The 25,356-nt window shown below is 40.3% G+C and overlaps 2 protein-coding genes across 2 annotated transcripts; both read right to left on the reverse strand.

The window, feature by feature from the left end:
• Positions 1-112: 112 nt before the first annotated feature.
• Positions 113-5,812, reverse strand: LOC144714613 (uncharacterized). The gene is made up of 4 exons (XM_078589393.1): positions 5,799-5,812; positions 5,530-5,626; positions 2,419-3,913; positions 113-254 (listed from the first exon to the last, which is right to left on the reverse strand). The coding sequence occupies exons 1-3, from the start codon at positions 5,810-5,812 to the stop codon at positions 2,837-2,839; spliced, it is 1,188 nt and encodes a 395-aa protein (XP_078445519.1). The 3' UTR covers positions 113-254; positions 2,419-2,836.
• On the reverse strand, positions 5,470-7,902 carry LOC144714832 (uncharacterized). Its single transcript, XM_078589624.1, has 6 exons — positions 7,499-7,902; positions 7,169-7,400; positions 6,999-7,070; positions 6,577-6,688; positions 6,019-6,119; positions 5,470-5,626 (listed from the first exon to the last, which is right to left on the reverse strand). The coding sequence occupies exons 2-5, from the start codon at positions 7,262-7,264 to the stop codon at positions 6,088-6,090; spliced, it is 312 nt and encodes a 103-aa protein (XP_078445750.1). The 5' UTR covers positions 7,265-7,400; positions 7,499-7,902; the 3' UTR covers positions 5,470-5,626; positions 6,019-6,087.
• Between the last annotated feature and the right edge of the window lie 17,454 nt (positions 7,903-25,356).

A 25,356-nucleotide genomic window follows, 5' to 3' on the forward strand; every position in this document is an offset into this window, starting at 1 on the left:
AGAGAGAAGAGATAGAAAGCAGGGCCATACTCATTATGGGAGAATTAAAAAATCCCAGCTTCAGCCACTCATATGAACCACAGAGATCTAAAGCTTGTATACAGATGAATGAGAAGGAAAAAAAAGAAGGCTACTTCGTTTGGATAACATGCCAGGGGTAGCATAGATGATGGGTGGCGGAGCAGACCTCACTTAGTCCTGATGCCACAATTTCGCCCATTCATTCTTTGCATCGAAGCTTCTCGCCTCTGTTGCTGCCAACGAAATTCCATAATTCAGATCCGCCAAGAGAAATATCTGGCTGCTTCAATAAGAAGAATAATTTGAAATAAAGTAGAGTATAAGAATTTATAAGGACAATAGCAATCAAATTAAGTTTGTTAGCAGGCAAGGATGAAAGGGCACCTAAAACCCATCCCATCGGCATCTGTGCAAAAACAATAATTATAGAACGAGATTTTACAGGTGCGAATAATCAACTCATGAATTAGACCAAGAGATGGTTGAATAACTGAGAACTAAATAAATTATTCACTATTGTACATATGGCATGATTAATCGACCCATGAATTAAATCAAGAGATTCTTCAAGCAGTAGGAGTGAGAAAAATAAGGGTTTCGACAGTGGTACACAGAGAAAGAGATAGAAATTGAAGGGGGAGAGAGAGAGGGAGATAAAGAGAGACAGAAAGAAAGCCAGTAAGAGAAGGAGAGAGTAAGCAACTAAGAGAACTAGTGAGAACTAGATTAATAAGAGAAGAGAGCGAGAGATAGAGAAAGAAAAAGAGGAGAAATAGAGTAAGAGAGAGAGTGAGAGAGAAAGTAAGAGGAAAAGAGTAGGCGAGAGAGTGTGAGCGAGAGTGAGAGAGTGAAAGAGAAAAGAGAAAAAGTGAGAGAGAGAGTGAGAGGGAGAGAAAGAGAGAGAGAGTTAGAAAGAGAGTGTGAGCGAGAGTAAGAGAGTGAGAGAGAACATGAGAAAAAGTGTGTGTGAGAGATAGAAAGAGGGAGAGAGTGAGAGAGAGTGAGGGAGAGAGTGAGGGAGAGAGTAAGAGAGAGTGTGAGAGAGTGTAAGATAGAGAGTGAGAGAGAGCAAGAGAGAGTGTAAGAGAGTGTAAGAGAGAGAGTGAGAGAGAGTAAGAAAGAGTGAGAGAGAGTAGGAGGGAGTGTGAGAGAGTAAGGGAGTGTGTGTGTGAGAGAGAGAGTAAGAAAGAGAGAGTAATAGAGAGAGAGTGAGAGTGAGAGAGAGAGTGAGAGTGAGCGAGAGAGATATGATAAAAGAGGGAGTTAGAGAGTTGGAGAGCGAGAAGAAGACCGCACGTAGACCTAAGGTTTTCAAGTTTCTGGAGAGAATTTTGGGGTTTCATACAAATAGAGATAAAGAGATAGAAAGAAGCCTATACGTAGACCTGAATGATTCTGTCCATTTGTAGGAGAGAGAAAAAGTGTTTCGACAAAAGCAGAAAGAGAAAGAGATAGGAATTGAAGTAGAAACCCGAGGGCCGAGAGCGATAGAAAAACGCATTGGTAAAGAGAGAGAGAGAGAGAGAGTAGGAGAGAGTGTGAGAGAGTAAGGTAGAGTGTGCGAGAGAGAGAAAGAAAGAGAGTAATAGAGAGGGTGAGTGATTGTAAGAGAGAGTGAGAGTGAGCGAGAGAGATATGGTAAGAGAGGGAGTGAGAGAGTTGGAGAGAGAAAAAAAACTGCACGTTGGCCTGAGGTTTTCAACTTTCAGGAGAGAATTTTGTGGTTTCGTACAAATAGAGATAAATCGATAGAAAGAAGCCTGTACGAAGACCTGAATGATTTCGTCCATTTGTAGGAGAGAGGAAAAAGTGTTTCGACAGAAGCAAAAAGAGAAAGAGATAGGAATTGAAGTAGAAACCTGGGGACAGAGAGCGACAGAAAAACACATAAACAAAGAGAAGGAGAGCGAGAGCGATAGGGAGATAGAGCGAGGTAGATAGATAGAGATAGAGAGATATATAGATAGATAGATAGATTTAGATAGAGAGAGATAGGAAGAGATAGAGAGAGATCGAGCTAGATAGACAGACAGAGATAGAGAGTACATCGAGATAGATAGATAGAGATGGAGAGAGATAGAGCGAAATAGATAGATATATAGATAGGGATAACGAGAGATAGGGTGAAACAGAGAGAGATAGAGTGAGATAGAGAGAGATAGATAGAGATAGAGATGGAGAGATAGAGCGAGATAGATGAAGATAGAGTGAGATAGAGCGAGACAGATATAGAAAGAGGGAGCTAGATACGATTTGAGAGAGACAGAGTGAGATCTATACAATTGAGAGAGACAGAGAGAGATATAGAGAGACAGTTATATAGATGAGAGAGAGTGAACCAGAGAGATATAGATCGATCGAGATAGACAAATAGGGGAGAAAGAGAGGAAATAAAACCTGCAGGCGTTGCCGGAGAGGAAATCCAGGGAGCTTCGAGGACGTGGCCGCCGCCGTGAATGACGCTGGAGAACCAGTTGAACCCCGTTCTCTGATGAACGTGCGTTCCAGTTGACCCCAGCGCCTTTTGTTTCAGTAACCGATTTCCATAAAAGAGCATTTCTGATGGGAAACCCATGAACGGAAACGATTATCTTCTCTTTCACCGATGAAGGAAGGTACAGCCAGTCAGAGGCCAGGATGAACATCGTTTGTTTTCTTCAATCAAATTGGCAAATATACGTCTCACTTTTTCTCTCTCCCTCTCTTTCCCTCTCTCCCTATCCTTCTCCCTCTCTCCCTCTCTCTCTCTCTCGCTCCCGCTCTCCCTCTCGCTTTCTCACTATTGCACTCTCCCTCTTTCCCTCTCGCTTTCTAACTATCGCTCCCTCCCTCTCCCTCTCTCCCTCTCTCTCTCCCTCTCTCCCTCTGGCTTCCCCACTGATGATCTCTCCCTCTCTCCTTCTCCCTCTCGCTTTCTCTCTATCGCTCTCTCCCTCTCCCTCTCCCTCTCCTCCCTCTCTCCTTCTCTCCCTCTCTCTCTCTCTACGAAGGGAGAGGGAGAGCATGAGAGGGAGAGAGAGAGAAAGCAAAAGGAAAGGGATAAATAGGGAGAGGGGGGAGAGAAAGAGAAATAGCCAGAGAGGGAGAGGAAAGAGAGAGAGAGAGGGAGAGAGAGACAGGGATAGCGTAAGACAGAGAGTGAGATAGAAAGAGGGAGAGGGGGGGAGAGAGCAATAGCGCAAGACAGAGAGCAAGGCAGAAAGAGGGAGAGGGGGACAGAGAGCGAGAGAAAGAGACTGAGAGAAAAAGAGGGAGAGGCAAAGGGAGAGAGAGATAGAAAGAGGGAGAGACGAAGAGAAAGAGCACGCGGGAGGGACAGAGAGAAGGAGAGAGCATGAAAAACAGAAAGAGAGACCGATAGAGACAGAGCGAGAGAGAGAGTGAGAAAGAAAGAGAGAGGGGAGAGAGAGCGAGAGAAAGAGAAGGAGAAAAAAAGAGGGAGAGACAAAGGGAGAGAGAGAGATAGAAAGGGGGAGCAATAAAGGAAGAGAGAGTACGAGAGGGACAGAGAGAGAGAGAGAAAGAAAGAGATACATAGAGATAGAGCGAGAATGAGAGAGTGAGAGAGAAAGAGGCGGAGAGGGAGAGAGAGCGAAAGGAAGAGGAGAGAAGAAGAGGGCGAGACGAAAGGAGAGAGATAGATAGAAAGAGGGAGCGATGAAGGGAGAGAGAGAACGCGAGAGGGAGAGAGAGACCAAGAGGGACAGAGATAGAGAGCAAGAGGAAGAGAGCGAGAGACGCACAAATAGAGACAGAGCAAGAGGGAGAAATTCCGAGAAAAAGAGAGAGGGGGAGAGAGAGCGAGAGAAAGAGAAGGAGAGAAAAAGAGGGAGAGACAAAGGGAGAGAGGGAGAAAAAGATGGAGCGACGAAGGGACAGATAAACTTTTTCGCTGCTATAACTGTTTTTTGTAACCGCTTATCCCTCACTCTTTTCTCTCTCACTCTCTCTCTTCTCTCTCACGCTCTGTTTAGCCAATCAGAGGTCAGGAGTGCACATGTATTCCTCTGTTAGAGCGCGAGCGAGAGAGAGGGAGAGAGAAAATAAGTGGGCGCTCTAAGAGAGAGAGAGAGACAGAGCGCGAGCGAGAGAGGGAAAATAAGAGGGCACTCTAAGAGAGAGAGAGAGACAGAGTGCGAGCGAGAGATGGAAAATGAGAGGCCGCTCTAGCAGAGAGAGAGAGAGAGAGGGAGAGAGAATAAGAGGCCGCTCTAAATGAGATAGAGAAGAGGGCGAGAGAACGAGGCAAAATAAGAGCGTCCTCTGAAGGAGAGAGAGAGAGACAGAATGCGACCGAGAGAGAGAGAGACTCCAATGGCATTATTTTTTCCGTCTATTGATTATTTACTAAAGCCCTGCTTTCTCTCTCTTCTCTACCTGAAGCAAGCATTGCTAGAGAAAGAAAATAAGAGGGCGCTCTAAAAGAGAGAGAGAGAGAGAGAGACAGAGTGCGAGTGAGAAGAAGAAAATAAGAGGGCGTTCTAAAAGAGAGAGAGAAAGAGACAGAGCACGAGCGAGAGAGGGAAAATAAGAGGGTGCTCTAAGAGAGAGAGAGAGAGACAGCACGAGGGAGAGAGAGAAAATAAGAAGGCACTCTAATAGAGAGAGAGAGAGCGAGAGCGAGAGCGAAAATAAGAGGGTGATCTAGGAGAGAGAGAGAGAGACACAGCACGAGCGAGAGAGAGAAAATAAGAGGGCGCTCTAACAGAGAGAGAGAGAGAGAGCGAAAATAAGAGGGCACTCTGAGAGAGAGAGAGAGACAGAGCACGAGCGAGAGAGGGAAAATAAGAGCGCGCTCTAAGAGTGAGAGAGAGAGACAGAGCGCGAGCGAGAGAGGGAAAATAAGAGGGCGCTCTAACAGAGAGAGAGAGAGAGATAGAGAATAAGTGGGCGCTCTATCAGAGGGAGAGAGAGAGAGAGAATAAGAGGGCACTCTAAAGGAGAGAGAGAAGAGGGCGAGAGAGGGAGGGAAAATAAGAGAGCCCTCTGAAAGAGAGAGAGAGAGACAGAATGCGACCGAGAGAGACAAAGAGTCCAATGGCATTATTTTTTCCGTCTTTTAATTATTTGCTAAAGCCCTGCTTTCTCTCTCTTCTCTACCCAAAGCCAGCATTGCTAGTGGGGCCCACTCGCAATGCTCCCATAGGGTAGAGAGAGAAGAGTGAGAAAGCAGGGCCGTTCTCATCCTGGGAGCGAAGATAATCAATATCTTGAATTTTGGAAATCTTTAAAAATCAGTCGGAGGAAAGCAGATCGCTCCTTCCCTCCACCCTTGCAAAACGCTGTCGGACATTTCTGCCATCAGCTGAAATCGTGGTGAATAAAAAAACCCATCTTCAGTCACTCAGAGCAACAACACAGAGATGACCTGAAGATGGAAAATTGAATTAAAAAAAAACATTTTCATGTCATGATAATTTTAATTGAAGGAATTAAAAATACCATTCTAGGGCTGGTGTAATGAGTTGATATGTAGTCCAACAGATGCTTCTGAGTAATGGTATTCACATTCTGGGCTGAGCCCAATATTGTCTGGTGCGATGGAGTGTATTGGAAAGCCGTCGCCTGTAAATGGTCAGGATACTTCCTCAGCCTGACCTTCCACCTGAATGGAAGGAAAATACAATAATTATGAAGATGAAAATGAATAAAAATTGTTAATTTGCCCTTTAAAACTGTATTTGTTCAATCAAACCGTGTGATTTTGGAAGAAATACAGGTTTTAAAAAAGCAACCGAAGATCAGGGAAGAATCACGTAAAAAAACATAAATTTTGCCTCGATTTTGACATCAGAAAGTGAGATGAGCCATCTGAGTCAACTGTATTGGAAGCAATACTGATTTGAGAAAGGCAAAAAAGCAAGATGAAGATGGCATTGTTTTAAATAATGTGTTTTTGGAGCAATTCATAGCTAAAAAAAATGAAATTAAGACCGTTAGATTTTAATGAAGCAGTTTTTAATCAAAATACTGGAATCAAATAGAAGAATCAATTACCGGGAGATAACTTAAGAGCCAAAAGTAAGTTAAAGGCAAATGTATTGGAAAGCCCTCGCGTATAAATGGTCAAAGATAACTTCCTTGGCCTGACCTTCCACCTGAAAGGTAGGAAAGAACAACAAATTATTAGGATGAAATCGAATAAGAATTTTTCAGTCACCTTTAAAAACTGTATTATTTCAATCAAACCGTGTTATTTGGATGTTTTGAAAGAAACACAGGTTTCAAAAAAGCAACTGAAGATCATGAAAGAATCCCATAAAAAATAAAAAATTTTGCTCAACTTTGAGATCAGAAAATGAGATGAGACGTCTGAGGCAACTATATTTGAAGGAAAACTGATTTCAGAAAGGAAAAAAAGCAAGATCAAGATGATATTTATTTTTAAAATGTGGTTTGGAGCAATTTGTAGCTAAATCATTTCAATCAAACAGTTTTTACTCAAAATACTAGAATCAAAGAGAAGAGCCGACTACCGGGAGACAATTGAAGAGCCAAAAGAAGACATAATTCCCAAAAAATGAGCAGAATTAGAAGTAAAAAATAAGAAGATACCATCTCCTCCATCCCGCGAAGAATGACGTTGTGCTCCCGATTGATGTGGGCTTCGCTTAACCTCAAATTCTGAAGAATATCTGCAAGAATCTCCATCGCCTTGGGCACATCCCTGGAATTAGAAGCCGAAAGACGATGAATACATCTACTTGACTACAGTGATAGGGTGGAATGGACAATAAAGATGTTGTCCACAGTGACAAAAAAGATAAAAACTTCTGCTTGATCAAAATGGCAGGGTGGACAGAAAATTTATACGTGATCACAATGGCAGGGTGGATGGAAAATCTATACTTGATCACAATGGATCAGTGGAATAAAGAAATCATAGTTAATGGCCAGACTAAGCAGCAGGACAATGAACAAAAATGTATTATTGATCAGAAGACGGGATAGATTGAAGGAAAAAGTTATCTAGTCACAAGGCTAGAGTGATCTTCCGATGCAGCGCCATTCATGGGAAGAGAATCGCTGCACGTTTCGTGGATTTCGCTCTGCATAGAAATGATAGAATAAATCAAACTCTGGGTTTTTTTCTTGATTTATTTGGAAAATATCTAACATCAGTAAGAAAATGGAAACTATGGCGCACCACTGATGTTGATTCTTTGCCATTATCGAGTGAGCCGGTGACGAATGAACTGGCGACGGGAGAGATGAACTGGGTCGTTGGAACCCTAGTTCCCATTCTTTACAAAACCCTATCCGTGAATGATTCAACCGGCTAAAACCTCTATATCATTTGCCCCGTTCATCCGCCATCTTCCACCAACATCTGAAGCAATGATTTCTCCTTCGCACATCACCACTTCAATTTTTCCTGCCTGTGAAAATGGATAAATCATAGGGAAATTAGATAGATGGATGGAATGATTGGATTGGTTGATGAGCGGATGATGGGGGTGCACATCCCGGAAGCAACCTTGGCATAATACGTCGTCTGCTCCCTAGAAGTGTCAGCATTCAAATGCCCGCCCATGTTCTTAATATCCTCCTCCACCTGTCTCATGGTCCAATTCTCAGTCCCCTTGAATATCATATGCTCCAAGAAATGGGCAACCCCGTTGCTCTCTTCACTCTCAAACCGGCTTCCGATGTCGATCTAGACACCGATGCTGGCCGTCCGGGAAGCAAGAGTCGACTCCGTGGCGCCCCTCAATCCGTTGCTGAGAGTGGTGACCCGCGTTTTCGGCGGGGAGAGGATGGTGGCGTGATCGATCAGAGTGGGAGCGGAGATCTGTAGCGGAGAAATCGGTGGTCGGAATCGGCCAATCGCTTCATCTTGGAGCGGGTTGTGCTTCGTGATCAGAATTTTTCTCGATCTCTTCATCTTTTGTGAAAAGATGAAAAGATAAAAATAAAAATCAATTGAAATAGGAGATAGGCTGAATGTTCACCTTTTGCTCAAAGCAACTCTCGACAATATAGGACTTCTCGATCAAAAAATGCAGGACTTCTCGATCAAAAACATTCAGAAGCTGTCGATGACAAAACCGTTCTCAACCGTTTCTCTTCTCTCTCGCTCTCACACACTATTTTGTCAGCCAATCAGAGGCCAGAAGTGCACATGTATTCCTATTACGGTAGTATAGATAGATGAATATTACATCTACAGATAACTATTTCTAATACATGGTGGCTATCATCTACAGGGTATTGGAATCCAGTACCATGCGAGATAAGTGTTATCAAAATTATAGATGATACTGATCGCATGTTGCCTAATAAATCCCAAAGTCAAAACACCAGATAGTTATTGAGCATTGTCTGCCTTAATGCTTCAAGTCCTTTCAACAACAACCTAGTGAGGAACTTAGTGCCGCACATTCATGGGGGTCGTGAAGACGGAGAAAGCTCGCCATCTGCATAAGTAGGAAACTTAATGAAGATTAGAGAGTAATTATGCACGTATTCTATACTCGTTAGGGATTAGACAAAATAGGAAACATACAGGTTCAAACATAGATCGGGATAAAAGATAGATAGGATCAAAAGATAGATAGGAAGAAAATCCTGGACGATTAATATCGGACGTAGCAGTTATATCAATAAGGACTATGCTTTAAACAGATCGAACAGCCTAAACCGTTCGTTCCTCAGCCATTATGACAGGTACGATTTAAACCGAGAGAACGGTCTAGATGGTTCTCTCCATAGCCGTTATAATAGTTATAACGGCTATGATTAAAATAGATTGAAACGGTCTATGGACCGTTCGATCCTCAAACCGTTAGACTATAACAGACTTTCTATATATTTAGTACGATACATCTATATAAATACAAACCAATTGTTAAGATCACATATGTGGGAATAAGAAGAGATCTTCATCCTACTGTCCTGTGTTTCTCCTTGATCCCTCTCTTTTCTTGTCCCTCTTCTTTCTCTCTTCTCAATCTCTTCATCTCAATGCGAGGATCAACCTTTATAGGTCGAAGGGTAAAACCCGAGGGACATAACTATAGATAGAAGGCTTTGAATTATCGGAATGGATATCCATAACACAGAGAGACCCTTGAATCAAATGAAACAGGTCTAAAAGCATATGATATCCAGAAAGACGGCATAGATGAAACTTCCCATTAGTCGATTTCTCAGTTGGGCAAAAGAATTTACTAAGAGTAGCATAAGTACCCGAGTTATCCATAGGCTTACTTGGTAGTATTATAGATCCCGCACGGTCACCGTAATGGACTGGCAAGCAGTGTAAGCCGGTGCTGACTGGACGATGTTGGGATTTTGTGCCAAAACAGGAAGGAAGTAGAAGAGAAGGAGAAGGTAGGAAACAAGAAGTTGTCGAAGGCCTTGGTCGAGTATCATATTAATCCATCAAAGAATCCTTTAACAATGGGTTTGTATTTATCCTATTTAGTTAATAGCCATTAAATAGTTAGTTACTTTGTTTCAATCATAGTCGTTTTAACTAAATACAATGGCTATTAAAACAAACTATGACCATTGGATTTAACGTCTATCTATATTTAATCTTAACGCTTTGTTGAGTCTTGTCTATGTTTAATCCTGGCCAACTATATCTGAACTTATATTTGATCCTAACAACTAATTCTCCAGAACAAATATAAGATACGTCGCTCATTTTTACTAGTCTACTCTTTATGTTAAGTCGTGTTCGTTATCACCCCCTATCAAGCTCAGCGGAGGAGTCTCGAAGACGCTCAGCTTGCTCCTTAATTCTATGAATCTGGTATTGGGTAGAGGCTCCTTAATTGTTGATATGGAGGCTGATGTGTGAAGAGTTGTGAACTTCGTTACCACCCCCTGTCAAGCTCAGCGGAGGAGTCTCGAAGACGTTGAGCTTGTTCCTTACTAGTATAAATCTGGTATTGGGTAGAGGCTTCCTGAGAGCATATGCAAGTTGTCCATACCTTCTAACAAACCTGATTTGTAGATTTCTGTTGGTGACTTTCTCTCGTACGAAATGAAAATCTCTCTCTATATATGTTTTGTCCTTGCGTGGAACACTAGATTGGCAGCAAGATACGTGGCTCCGACATTGTTGTGCTATAATATGGGATGATTTGTTGATAATTGTTGGATTTTTTTGAAAAAGGACTGGACACAGAGAACTTCTGAAGCACAAGTTTCCAAGGATTTGTATTCAGCTTCTGTACTGGAACGAGTGACCGTTGGCTGTTTTAAAGAACTCCAAGGCACAAGATTTTTGTTGATGTAGAGTAAGAAAGCTCCGGTAGATTGCCTGTTAGTGCTATCCCCCACCCAGTCAGTATCACTGAAAGCATCGATAGTGACGTTGGAATGACAAGGAAATAATAAACCACACAGAATACTTACTTTAAGGCATTGTAGGAAATGATTTAGAGCTCGCCAATCACTAGTGGATGGTGAATGCATCTTTTAACATGCCTTTATTACCACAAATGCAATGTCAGGTCTGGTTAGGGTCAGATATTGGAGCGAACCAACTATTTGTTAATAAAGTACTACATAGTTGGATGATGTCTCATTGTTTAAGATGGGAGAAACATCACAAGGAGTAGGAGTGGGTTTACAATGTTCCATGTTTTCTCGATGTAAAAAAGATGCTATCTATTTGGATTGAGATAAAACATATCCTTGTTCATGTTCAATCAACTCAATTCCAATAAAATGTGTTAGTCCTAAGTCCGTAATAGCAAAAAGAGAGTTCAATTGATGCACAAGTTTAGATATTTAAGAGATGTTAGGGAAAATGTCAAGATTTCATCGACATATATTAAAAAAAAATGGGATTGGTTTCTAATTTAAAAAATAATGAGGTGTCTGGCTTGGAAGCGATAAATCTGAGTTCTAAAAGAGATTGAGTTAGTTTAGTAAACCATGCTGTTGGGGATTGTTTGGGCCTATGTTATGTTTTACGTAAACGACAGACACGATGTGAATGTATTTTACTCTTAAATCTCACAGGCTTCTCCATATATATTTTTTCATGCAACACCACGTAAAAATGCATTAGAAACATCCAACTGATAGATATCCCCCCATTGCTTATAACTAAGGAGAGTAGTAATCCGATGGTTGTATGCTTAATAACTAGACTAAATGTTTTATCGAAATCGAATTCCTCTTGTTGGTTATACACTGCAACCAATTTGGCTTTATACTTATTTGATTTACCTGTAGGTTAATATTTTAATTTATATACCCATTTACATCCAATGACATGAAAATAGTCTTTCAAGGTACTAATGTCCATGCGCTATTGGATAGCAAAGCCTCCTATTCCAGATTCATAGCTTGCATCCAATATGCGGTTTTGGATGCAATTGTAAATGAAGTAGGTTCAATTGTTTCAACAAGATTAGAAGTAAAGCATTTGGGAAGATGCTGTATGATTAAAAAAACATTTAAAGTTTGAGGATTTTGGTCAGTAGTATCATATGCTTGATAGATATTACGAAGTGCTTTATCTTCATAATAACTGAACGTTCAGGTGTTTAATGTAAGGTGGGAGAAATATATGGGAACCTCTCTTAACATATTATCAGAATTAATTCTTAGTATCTGGTGTACCTGGCGATGTCCTTCTGTTAAACTCATCTAAGATGTCTGAGGATTCTGGAGTTTCATCTGCTGTATAAAGTTTCTTAGAATGTGTATCCTAAGTGTGGAGCTCGAGTCCCTGATTTGAATGATGATGAGTAATCGGATATGCTCCAAGTATAACTTGCTTAGCAGTTTGTATACTTCACTGAAATGGAAATGACTTCCAAAAAATATCACATGTCTAGAAATAAAAAACTTACCTAATTCCAGAGAGAAGCAATAATATCCCACTTGTTAGTAGCTGTAGCCCATAAAGACACATTTTTCTGATCTAGAATCAAGTTTACTCACATAATCTGAACGTAAGGATAGCATAAACGTCCAAAAGTCATTAAGAAGTTATAGTTTGGGGGTACTTTAAAAAAAAATTCATAAGGAAATTTGTTATTGAGTTTTGGTGTGATAATTCGGTTGATAATCCAGGCTGGTGTAGGAACAGCCTCATCCCAGAATTTAGAGGGCATATGCGCATTCATAAGTAAAGACTGGGCTGTTTCTACTACACATCTATGTTTTTTTCTATGGTTACGTTTTGTTCTCGGGTATGAGGACAAAAACTTTACGAACAATCCCCTTAGTTTTAAGGTAGAAATGAAGAGATTGACATTCCCCATCCCAGCCTCACTGTAGGCAACATATGTTTGCGGTTTTTGATTTTCAAATCTGGTTTGAAATTCCATGAATGTTCGAAAAGTATCATTTTTCTTCTTCAAATGATATAGCCATGTATATTCACTAAAATCATCTATAAATACCGCATAATAAACATATTCTGACTGTGAAATCACCAGCACTAGATCCATTGGTCTGAATGAATACTTTCTAAAGGGACTAAAGAATAATGATTTGTTGGAAATAAGGGAAGTTTGTGTCACTTGGAAATATGACTGAGTTGTGGGTAAACTGTGTTTTCTAACAACAGAATGTAAAATGCGTGGTTCAGGATGTCAAATTCTATTTGTGCCATGTTTCTGTTGATGCTTTTTCACCACCTAATGCTGCCTTATTCCAAGAACGAGGCTTAAGAAAGTAGAGATTATCTCTAACTGTTACCATGAGGAGGATCTGGTGTGTAGCTTTATCCTTCACACGACAAAAACAATTATGAAATTCAATGTAAACATTATTATCCATTGTTAACTTTTGCATGGATAACAAATTCAAGGTGATATCAGGAACATGTTATATATCTTTTAAATAAAAATGTGTGGACTAAAGTAGGACTTTCGGATAATCCAATAGATAAAATTTTCAAAGTTTTCTCATTACCAATATGAAGCGTTTAATTCCCATGATATTCTTATCTGGAGGTGACATTATTTCAGTTGGAGATAATGTCGTGTGTTGCACTACTATTATGGTACGAGTCTTGTTGCACTGGTTGTCTTGGAATTGATGCTTGTGCTATTTGTGCCTCTTTACTGCTATTTGCGGATTTCCAGTTTTGAAACTACCATAAAGCTCTGGCATTCTCTTGCTCTATGCCCAAATTTTGTACATAATTATCAGCGGGGTTGGAATCTATGACTCCTTTCCCTTCCGTGTCCACAATGCTGGAAAGTTCCACAGTTGTGATTGTATTCCTTATTTTGTAAATAATGTGATGATGACGATCTATCTGTTGAGCATTATTTGTAATTGGTGGGAACTTGCTGTTGTCATCTTCTCGTGTGAACAAAATGAAAGCATTATGTGCCCTGAGGTTTGTGATGATTTCATCAAATTTCAAATTCCCCAAATTAGCATTTGTGCTTACCATAAAATGTGCATTTGCTGCACCTTATCCGCTTAGAAAAGTACTGGTTTTAACAGATGGATATGGAGGATGACCAGCTGCTTCCAAGCCCTCCACTGAAGATCTGAATTACTTCACATATTCATCGGTACTCATTGTACCTTTTTCATATTGTGGAATTGTTGTTGGCATTCCATTATCCGAGATTGATCCCACCCAAGAAACACAGCTTCTAGATTTTCCAAGGCTTCCTTTGTAGATATTGGTTTTCCGTTGTAGGGAGAAACCCAAGCACTTGTTGATCGATTCTCCACCACTTTTTCAACTGTGGGTTCTCAATACTGTTTCCCGGATCATCTGTTATTGAAACAGGTGGAGGAGAATGGTTAATAAATCATATGAGATCATACCCATGAACAAGTGGAAGCGTTGCACTCTTCCATATACAAAATTGCTGTCATCGAGCTTGTTGAGCTCCATGGCTCCTGTCGGAATGATGATTGGGACTTGTCCCATGCTTGTGGCGAGTGTGCTAAGCTCTTTTGGAGAGGACGAGAAGGCAGCAGATGATTGTTCTCCCCTTGTGTTGGTAATCTGCCTTGGCTCTAATACCATGTAAAATTTTGAGCTATTATGCAGAAACAAGGAGGTAGAAGAGAAAGAGAATTTAGGAAACAAGAAGTTGAAGCCTTGATGGAGTATCATATTAATCCATCAAAGAATCCTTTAACCATGGGTTTGTATCTTTCATATTTAGTTAATAGCCATTAAATAGATAGTTACTTTGTTTTAATCATAGCTGTTATAACAATACACAATGGATATATTAAAACAAACCATGACTGCGGGATTTAATGCCTATCTATTTTTTATCTTAACACTATATTCACTCCTGTCCATGTTTAATCCTCGCCATCTATATTTGAACTAATATTTGATCCTAAACACAAATTTGCCAAAACCGATATAAGATACGTGTCTCGTTATTACTACTCTATTCTTTATGTTACGTCTTGTTCGTCCACATGTTGTTGATCTGGAGGCGGAGGCGTGAAGAGTTATGAACTCCATTAGCACTGACACTTTATGAATTTTCTCTTATAAGCTATAATAAGATGTCATTATATTTATGACTCTTTTACTGGTGGCCCTAGTGGGATGAAATGTTTAATGACAAAATGTTGAGGAGTCTTACTTACCATCTCAGTGCCACATCAGCACAAGCAGGCCAATATGACTTATTATACAATTAGTATAGTTATGAAATGACACTCATCCTATACCCTGCTTAAGAGATATAGCGGTTCGGGATGAACATAAGAAAACATATCCGGGTTGGATTAAACATAGTTAGGAAAAGACGAACTGATAAGATGAAATTTTCATAGGTCTTTTATAATTGCAATACCAGTCAGGATAAGTTGACAAACTACCATATATTGCAACGAAAATATATGTTATAAATACTTAACTCACATACTATATTTTTATTTTGTGGGAAATACAACGATCTTAACGTCTTGTCTATTCTTTCTTTCTCCTCTCTTTCGCCTCTCTTCATCCTCTCTGCTGGGAATTGGTCACCCCCTTAGCGAAGGAATGCAAAATGGGGGGGGGACTTGACTAGTGAAAGCCCCAATAAGAGAGGGGCGTATGAGAATCGACGCGGGTACCTTCTCTTAATGTCCTCTTGGGATGAAATGACCCACTTGGGGCCCATTTCCCTCTTATTTAAAGGGGTTTTTATCCCCTATGAACCCTAATCACTTTTGCAGCCGTCAATTATTTCTGCTTGTTCTTCTTGTCTTTTTCTCTCTTTTCCTCTCTCTCACTCTCGTTTGTTATCTTCATTACTCCTTGGTGGTTATGCCCGCTGGCTTGGGAGTTCAAGAAGGAGGTTTGCTACTGCATCCTACGATAAGCAAGTGGCTTGTAATGAGAGCCTTGGATGTTGGCACCATGCCGGTAACCCAAGGAGGTTCTTGTTATCTGTCTCCATACACTGACATATTTATCTTGTTTGAGTCGATTGCACTTCTACCATTGCATCTAGGGTTTGGATTTGTTCCATCCAGTAATTTCTTTAACACACACACACACTCTCTCACTCTCCTTCATGTTTTACTTCCTTCATCTCTCTCCCATGTACTTCTCAGAGCCCAACTAGTTCTGAAGACATAAATCATATTTTTATTTAATCACCTGCGACTAGTTGGCGATGGCTCAACTTATCATGGAACTTTGAAATACTACATATATAGGGAATTTGAGATTTATGAAAAAAGTTGAACTTAAAAGTTTTTGCTTCGTAAACATTGTAGCTCTGAACATCGTCTCATTTTGGATTCTGATCTGATTTTGTCTGGGCCTTTTCTTAGTCCCCAAACTTTGTGCAGTATATATCAAGGGAAGCGGAATATATCATATGTTGAATAAGCAGTACAAGAATGTAGTTGCAGATGACAAAGATACATAAAAGGATACTCAAATACAACTCCACTAGGCCCTTACCCTCACTCTCTTTTATTAATCAAACTTAATGCTTCACTTACATTGTGAATAAATGGATGCTTAGAAAAAAGTGCCTAACGTTGATAATAATTGACTGTGCAAGTCTAGGATAAATTTTGTGCTTCAAGTGCCCTCCTCTGGTATTGGCTGAACCTGCTTTCTCGATCTAACCCTTGATTTGGGAACTACCTACTACATAATGCATCCCATGATGTTTTATGCTTTCAAAGATCACCTAAAAAATCTGCTATTCTGTAGTTGAAATATATTTTCTATAACAGATTTATGGCATATTTGAACGATTTAATAGGGCTTTATAAAAACATGGTTTAACAGGCTTTGCTTCTTCTCGTCGAGAAGAAGATTGCTCGAACGAATGAACATAGCTGAAAGGTTCTATAAGTCAAGGTATTTTAAACATATTCAGAATATGTAAAATATAAGTTCTTTTCATTTTATTTTAAACTTCAAGGACCGTGCATATAGTCTTTATCTCTGGTTCCTCTGGAACCTCATGAATATATAAAACTGTTGAAGATAAAACGATTCCAAACAAGAGAACGGTTTATACACGACAAAGGTCACCGATAGTTTTCTCAATTGTCAATACTTCTTGGCACTCATGATGGTTCTCTTTGCCCAAAAGGTGCTTCCCAAGCTTATATCAGCTCATGTATATCAAAGGTTAGAATATACAACAAAGATTAGTTATTCCTCTTGCTCTGTCGTTCAGAGATTCTTCTCATGGTATCAGAGACATCCCGATAGCCTTACTATCACAGCGAATAGCATCACTAGCATCTGATTCAAACATTACAGGAGTTTCATCCACCTCTCCGTCTCTCTAGATGTCAGCACTAGTATCTGCCAAGCAGATAGAGTAATAGCAAAAGCTTGCCAATCACCTTATAGGGACATTAATAAATTTTAGCGAATAACAAAAGAAGCGTGCAACATATACTAGTTAGAGATTCGCGAAATAAAAAAATATAATGTTAAAGATAGATAGGATGAAATATAGAAAGGGCACACATAGATAGGACCTAACAGCTACGACTTAATCAGGACAGAGCCGTTATACTAGTTATAACGTCTATGATTAAAATGGATCGATTGATCTATTCTGTTCGACCCATAGTCATTATAATAACGTTATAACGGCTTTTAGTTTTCGAATCTTACTATTTTTAGTAATACCATACATTATATAATACACACCAATGTTGTAAGCCAGTGGATAACCAAAAGATCTTGTAAATATAGGCTTACGCGTGTGTCTCCTATTCGTCTTCCTCTCTATCCCTCCTTCCTCTCTCTTCTCTCCTCTTTGCTTTCAACTTACACACGCGCTTACATGGTATCAGAGCCAGGATGCTTGGCGATCAAGATGGCTCAAGAGTTGTCTACAGCGTCTATTAATCCAATTGTGATGATCGGTGAAGCCTCTACAACAACAATTAGACAAGTCCAAGTTGCAATCCTTCTAGGAATCATCATCAATCCCCTCCGAGACTATGAGAACTATCAAATGTGGAAGAGCTTGATGCTGCCAGTCTTTTACTGGTATGATTTAATGAGATTTGTAGAAGGGATCTCGCATCCTAATGTGATTGCGGATGCTCAAGGAAGCATGATAGAAATTCTTGACTTCAATAAGTGGTGGAGAACGGATCGGCAAGTGTTGAGGTTTCTTCACCAGACAATTTCTGATTCAGTTTGACCATATATCAGAAAAGCAAAGTCGTCACGAGAAGCATGGGAATGCCTATAAAACACATTCATCGGTTGGAACCAGTCCAGGGTAATGGAGCTATACAGAAAGTTCCACAGCATCAGAAAAGGTACCCTTAATGTTGATTTCAAAGAAGTAGTAGACTCATCGGAAGAGATGGGTCATCCTGTAGATGAGTCATCCGTTATCTGCACATTTTTAAGAGGATTAGGGTCAGCATGCTCCCATTTTGCGGTCAGTATCGATGTGAATCTTTATCATCTCAAATTTGATGAAATAGTTGCTAATCTGGAATCACATGATGCCTTCCTCGTCTATGAGCAAGAAGAAGAAAGAAACTCATTTCCACCTATGGCTAACAATCTGCAAATCTTAAGGACTCAACCAGTATACAACCATCCAAGAAGATACACTGGGCAAAACAGATTCTATGCCCATAATAGGGGGCGAGGAAGGGGGAGAAATCAAAGATTGCAGCCTAGATGTCAGATATGTGCCCAATTCGGCCACAGACCAAGTGAGTGTCCAGAATTTCAAAACTCACGTAGAAGAAATGCTCAAGCTCTCATAATAGAAAATTGAGAGTAGTGTCCAGATAGTGGAGCAACACACCATGTGACTGCTAACCAGGGAAATTCGCCTCAACCAAGATCTTACACTAGGAACAATCAGGTTCAAATCTGTAATGGGTCAGGTTTGAAAATTCTATCCCTAGGCTCATCCAAAATTACCACTTCTAACCAAATTTTATATCTTAATGATATTCTTCACCAACCAGAAATCGCAAAAAATCTTATGTCTACTCATAATTTTACGAAAGACAACAATGTTTTCATTGAGTTTCGGCACTTTTACTGCCTTCTAAAGGACAAAGCAACCCACCAAGTACTGCTCAAAGGGACAGTTAGCGACGGCCTATATAACCTCGAAAGTCAACATACTTCAAAATGTGCGCTAGTAGGAGAAAAATCATCATCGGAAATATGGCATTCTCGCCTAGGACATCCTTAGCTTTGAATTTGAAATTCAATTCTGAACTAAATTTGTCTTCCCATTTATCCATAGATTTCAGGTTTGATTTGTGAACCTTACAACCTCATTAAATCCCATAAATTACCTTTTGTTTCTACAAATCATGTTTCAAAGAAATGCTTAGAAATCATTCATTCTGACCACGGAGGGGCCTTCTCCCATTTTATCTAAATTCGGTTTTTCTTACTATGTTATTTTCATCCATGATTTTCCCAACCATACGTGGATCAATCCTCTTATAGAACTGATCTATACTATGTCTATATTCAATTTAGAGTCGTGTGAAAAAACAACTCAATGCTGTTATTAAATACGTGGAGTCTGATTGGGGTGGTGAAGTCCAATCACTAAATTATTTTTTAAAAGTAATGGAATCATACACAGAGTCTCTTGTCCTCATACCCCTGAGCAGAATGGATCTGCAGAAAGAAAGCATCGTCATATCATTAAAATATCACTTGCCCTCCTAAAACATGCAAACATGCCTAAATATTTCTTGGATGAAGTTGTTGACACAACTGTTTTTCTAATTAATCATCTTGCTATTCCTATTATGAAAAATAAGTTTCCATGTGAACTATTGTTCAAATCTCCTCATGATTACACCTTTTTACATACATTTGGCTGTTTATGTTATCCGTACCTTAAACCGTGTGCTAAAAGTAAACTCGAAGACAGGTCCGAAACTTGGATTTTTTTGGGGCTACAGCTCTATGCATCATGGGTACAGATGCCTTTCTCTCCAAACAGATAGACTCTACATCTCTCTGCATGTTGTTTTTTATGAATATAATTTTCCTTTTCAGAGGCATGAGAAACATCTGTCATGTGGTATTATGAGTTCCTTTCCTCAAAATGTTTTTCAAAGTAATAAAGATACTTCTTACTCCTTGTATTCACAAGTATCTGATCATCTCAAATGCTAGATACTAACCAATGGTTCAATAGAGTCAGAGAATGATTGATCTGAAGAACGGATGAAGCTCTCAAACTCTAATTCATCCATACAAGATTGTCCAGCAACCACAAACTCTCAATCTGATTCTATAATTACTCGAGTTTTACATAAACGTAATCCAGATATATTGACCAAGGAATATCCTGGGATTGTCTCAACAGTTGATTGTACTCCAGAGTCTGAGGTAAAGCTGAAAGTTAAATGACTCCTTGACATTAATGATGTGTCGATTTGTACCCCCATAGAATCATTCTTATGCACTACAGTACGTCATCCAATATGTCTCTAGACAGAGAAACATAATATCTCTGAACCTACTTCATTTACATCTGCATAAAAAAATATAAATTGGATGCAAGCCACGGCTCTAGAATGTCAGGCACTCGTGAAAAGCAACACCTGGACACTTTTCCTCGTAACCCAAATGTCCATAGTATTGGCTGTAAGTGGGTCTATAAGTTGAAATTTACACCATCAGGGGATATAGACAGATACAAGGCTCGCTTAGTTGCAAAAGGGCATAACCATCAAGAAGGTTTTTATTTTAATAAAACCTTCAGTCCGGTTATCAAACACACAACAATTAGACTAATGCTATCTTTAGCTATTAGTCAAAACTGGCATATTCATCAATTGGATGTCTCGAATGCCTTTATCGATGGCGAGTTAGATGAAACCATCTTTATGGAACAACCTCCAGGCTCTAAAAATAAAACTTTTCCTTATTACATATGCCGTCATAACAAATCTTTGAATGGTTTAAAACAGTCTCCATGAGCTCGGTTCACTAAACTGTTAGGTAAACTACTCACACTTGGTTTTTCTTGTTCAAAGACAGGTACATAATTATTTTTTAAACTTGAGCCTACTCCCATTTTCATCTTGATTTATGTAGATGACATTCTAGTTATGGGACACAATATTCTTGATATTAAGCTTCTTGTAACCCAATTACATCTTTAATTTGAAATTAAAGATTTAGGTCCGGCCCATTTTTTCGTTGTCATCGAGTCCTTAAAAAGCAATAACGGATACTTATTGACAGAATCTAAATACATTTTGTCTATTCTTGAATGAACAAAAAATGGAATACTGTAAACCATTACCTACACGATGTACTGTTTCGGGTTCCAAAACAATACATGCTCCTCTAACATATGGAACAATCTGCAGACAAACCTGTGGATCATTGCACTATTGGACTTTGAGATGACCACATATTGCATTTGCTGTGAACAGAGCATGTCAAAAACATGCATTCAGCCACTACTACTGATTGACATTTTTTAACACACTTAGTGCGTTATGTAAATGGTACTATTCATCATGGCGTCAATATGTATAAAAGTTCCAATTTTAAATTACAAACATTTAGTGATACTGACGGGCAGGCAGTAAAACTAACGGACGATCAACAAGTGCTTTCTTATTGTATGTAGGAAAGAATCTTGATTCATGAAGTTATAAAAAGCAACAAACCGTAGCTCGCTCTAGTGCACAAACTTTGTGGAAACAATCATTTGTCAAAGAAAGCAATATTCACTCTAACCAAAATCCAACATTATGGTGTGACAACATTGAAGCTACGTATTTAGCCGCTAATCCTGTTTTTCATGCCAGAACTAAACATGTGGAAATAGACTTTCATTTTGTGCGTGAACAGGTAGCAACCAAAAACATTCAGGTGAAGTTGATAAAGGGAGATGATCAGCTTGCAGATGCTTTGACGAAGTCGCTGCCTCGTCCTTGTTTTAAGATGCTTCGAGACAAGCTAAACGTCGGGAGCCGTCCGTTGTGCTTGAAGGGGGATGAGGACAAAGTAGATAGAGTGACGACGGAAAATCGCCAAGCAGCTAATAGGGACATTAATGAAGATTATCGAATAGTAAAAGAAGCACGGAACATATACTCCTTAGAGATTAGAGAAATAAGAAAATATACCGTTAAAGATAGATGGGATGAAATATAGAACTGGTGTATTGTTATCTCCTTAACGCCTCCCTCTCGTTCCTCTCTCTTACCCTCTGCTCTCTCTCTCTCTGTCGTTCCACTCTCTTACGCTCTTCTCTCTCTCTCTCTGTCGTTCCTCTCTCTTACGCTCTACTCTCTCTCTCTCTGTCGTTCCTCTCTCTTACGCTCTTCTCTCTCTCTCTCGTTCCTCTCTCTTACGCTCTTCTCTCTCTCTCTCGTTCCACTCTCTACGCTCTTCTCTCTCTCTCTCGTTCCACTCTCTACGCTCTTCTCTCTCTCTCTCGTTCCTCTCCCTTACGCTCTTCTCTCTCTCTCTCGTTCCACTCTCTACGCTCTTCTCTCTCTCTCTCGTTCCACTCTCTACGCTCTTCTCTCTCTCTCTCGTTCCTCTCCCTTACGCTCTTCTCTCTCTCTCTCGTTCCACTCTCTGCGCTCTTCTCTCTCTCTCTCGCGCTCTCTCGCTCCTCTCTCTTACGCTCTTCTCTCTCTCTCTCTCGCTCTCTCGTTCCTATCTCTTACGCTCTTTTCTCTCTCTCTCTCTCTCGTTCCTATCTCCCCGTTTTTCTATCTGTATCGCTCTTATATCTCTCTCTCGCGCTCTTCTCTCTCCCACTCTCTGTCGCTCTTCTCTCATTCTCTTTCTTGCTCTCTGTCAGTCTTCTGTCTCTCCCTCTCTCTCTATCGCTATTCTCTCGCTTTCTCGCTATTCTCTCTCCCGCTCATTCTTCCCTCCCTCCATTGACTACGTTGCTCGGTCTTCTATCCCTCTCTCTTTTTGTATCGCTTTTCTCTCTCTCTCTCTCAGTACCGGTGGCTCTCTCCCCCCTGTGCGAATTTGTGCGTTGTGCGATACGACTTTTTCGCACCACTTCGCACCGGTCCTCGAACGACCCCTTTCGTGCGATAAAGAAAAATGCACAGCGGCCGAAAGAACGGGCCGGACCGCACGACCATCCCCATCGAATATAAGACGAGTGAAAGATTTTACTCTTCACAGTTATGATATAAAACTTCACTGGACAGGGGTGCAATAAGATGAACTAGAATTAGAAAAGAAGTAGGATAACGCCTACCGTCTTGATTCCAAGATGGTATGCAATGAGTCCTCCAAAGTTATGCACAGCCCAGCCCAATGGGAATTGGGATGCCGCAAATGTTCAGCAGGATCTTGATGTCCCCCGGGATGCTAACAGTGAGCCCCAGAACGCTTGCCTTCGCCGCGATGCAGAGGCAAGACTGCAGATTGTTGCTAGGAATCTGCTTGACGACGTTGCAGCATATGGAGCTATCGAGGGAGATGCCGAGCAGTTTACGGAGCAGGATAAAAGGAGTACAAATGGCCAGGCTTAGAATGTTTATGACGCATGTAAAGAGGTTGAGCGGAGGTGGGGGCGCAGGCACTGGGGCCGCCGGAGGAGGCGGCGGTTGGGCGGGCACTCCAGATATCATGGAAAATAACACAAGATGGAAAATATGTATTAATGCGATAAGAGTGACTCGGGAAGGGGAACCCATATCTATACTCGACGATAAAAGGATGGGTGATAAGAGAAAACAAGTGGGAAGTACCCTGTGTGAACTTTCCTCAGAGTACTACTTCGTATTTATAGATGTCACGATGTTTGAGTTCTTGTTATTTTGTATCATGCCTTGAATACCCTACGGTGCAAGAAATAGTTGGGAGCTGAGCCTTAATGGGTCTTTAAGCCTTTGACGGGAACAATATAGTGAGCCCGACTGAAGAGGAATCATTCGGAATAAATAACTGAAACCGCTGGAGCCCCTTGTTTCAGTACGTCGAAGGTCAGCGCCCCCAAGCAGTATTCTCTCTTAATTTCTGAAAATGTTTAGTGCGATTGAGCTTTAGCGTATATATGACTTATCTCCAGAGGATTGGGCGTGTACGTGTGATTCGTAGGATTTTCAGTCACCAATCTCCCTTGAAAACTAAATTTCGCAGCGAGATATTAAGGAATGAACAATGAAATTTATGTGATAACATATATGGAAACTTATAAAGCTAAAGCATATAGTTTAGTACTTTCACTCGTTACGCGAAAGTTACAACACCAAGCATCATGAAGGGCAAGCGTGCGACGTTCAAAGATTCCGCAATAATATAAAAGTTTGAAAGCACTAGCCCATTTGCCCGAAGATAGTAAACAGCTCGGCCTACAAAAAGCTCGATTTAATGAAAGTCTTGAATCCATTATGACATAAATTGAATGGGAACGTAACTGATCCTGGCAGGCCGAACCCAATTGGGCGACATTTGATGAATCTTCTTACGAAGTCCAAGGAAATAAAAGCAATGTAACGGGTAGTTGGTTGTTCAACAGTAAGAGCTGCGGGCCGTCTACGGCAACATAGCGGGTAGTGATGTTTAGATTAACGCGATGACTTAACCCCTTCCTGTCCATCTTATTTTGGCACAACCATTCAGGGCCTGTCAGGGTACAAAGGACCTCAACAGTGTGTCTTTTAGTCAAATATCTTAATGGGGAGCAATGATTTATGAATGACGTTAAACAATCGGGTCAAAATTTATCGTTCTGTATTTCAATGACCTCGCACACACGCATGTTTTATAATAACTCTTGGAAACGCCTTTTGACTGACGAAGAACGGATGCGTGAAAAGCTGTGATTGGCAACCGGACTCCGAGAACGGATGCGAATCGGAAACTCAGTTGTAATGGGTAATACTACTTATACGTGTACTACTTATACAGGTAAGTATTACTTCTCCACATTTCTGATACAAGAAAGGTTTACTTTGTCTGATACATGCAGGCTATCATCAGCAGGGTATTGGTATTGGAATCCGTTAAGCATGCGAGGTAAGCGTCCTCAAAGTTATACATGATACTGGTCCCAGGTAGCCTAATAACTCCTAAAGTCAAAATACAATACAGTAATTGTGGGAATTGTCTGTATTAATGCTTCGGACTTATAAATTTGATACGGTGCCCTAAAGGTCAACGTTTCTGAGGCTCTATCCGATGATCTTTCGTCTCTTCGCTTCATGCACTGCAATAAATTAAAGGGACTCTGTAATCCCTGATCTATCCTGCAAGTGACAAGTGGCGGTAAGCTGGACGACGACTTTGTTAAGAACTTAGTGGCGCTTGTTCATGGGATGTCGAAGGGTAAAACCAGAGAGGCAGAACTTGAGATAGAATGTATTGGATCATCGAAATAAATATGTAGAACTCAGAGAGATACCCTTGAAATAAATGAAACAGTTCTAATAGCATATGATCTCCAGAAACACGGAATACTTTGGTGCACATAAGCAGTTGCTTAGAACCACCTAAGTACGCAACTTATCGATAGGCTTAATGGGCAGTATTGTCGATCCCGCAGGGCCAGCCTTAATAAACTGACGGGGAATGTAAGCCGGTGCTGACAACTTATGATTTTTTCTTAGAATCTATATTAAGACGTCTTTTATCTTTCCGCATGTTGGGACATTTAGGCGTCCATCATCTGTATGTCAATAATAACATTATGATAGACAATAAAACAATCGCTCTACATGATCCTTTATGACTCCTTTACTGCTGGCTCCATTGGGTTCAAATGTTTCGTTTCAAAATGTTGTTGAGTCTTACTCACCGTCTCAGCGCCACGTCAGCACAAGCGAGCCAATACGCCTTATTGTAAGACTATTATAGTAAGAATCTGACGCATGTCCTATACCATGCTAAAGAGACATAACAGGGTTGGATTAAACATATAAGGCAAAAGATAGATGAATAGGATTAAATCTTGATAG

The sequence above is a fragment of the Wolffia australiana genome, chromosome 2 (assembly GCF_029677425.1).
Source record: "Wolffia australiana isolate 7733 chromosome 2, ASM2967742v1".
Taxonomy (NCBI): domain Eukaryota; kingdom Viridiplantae; phylum Streptophyta; class Magnoliopsida; order Alismatales; family Araceae; genus Wolffia; species Wolffia australiana.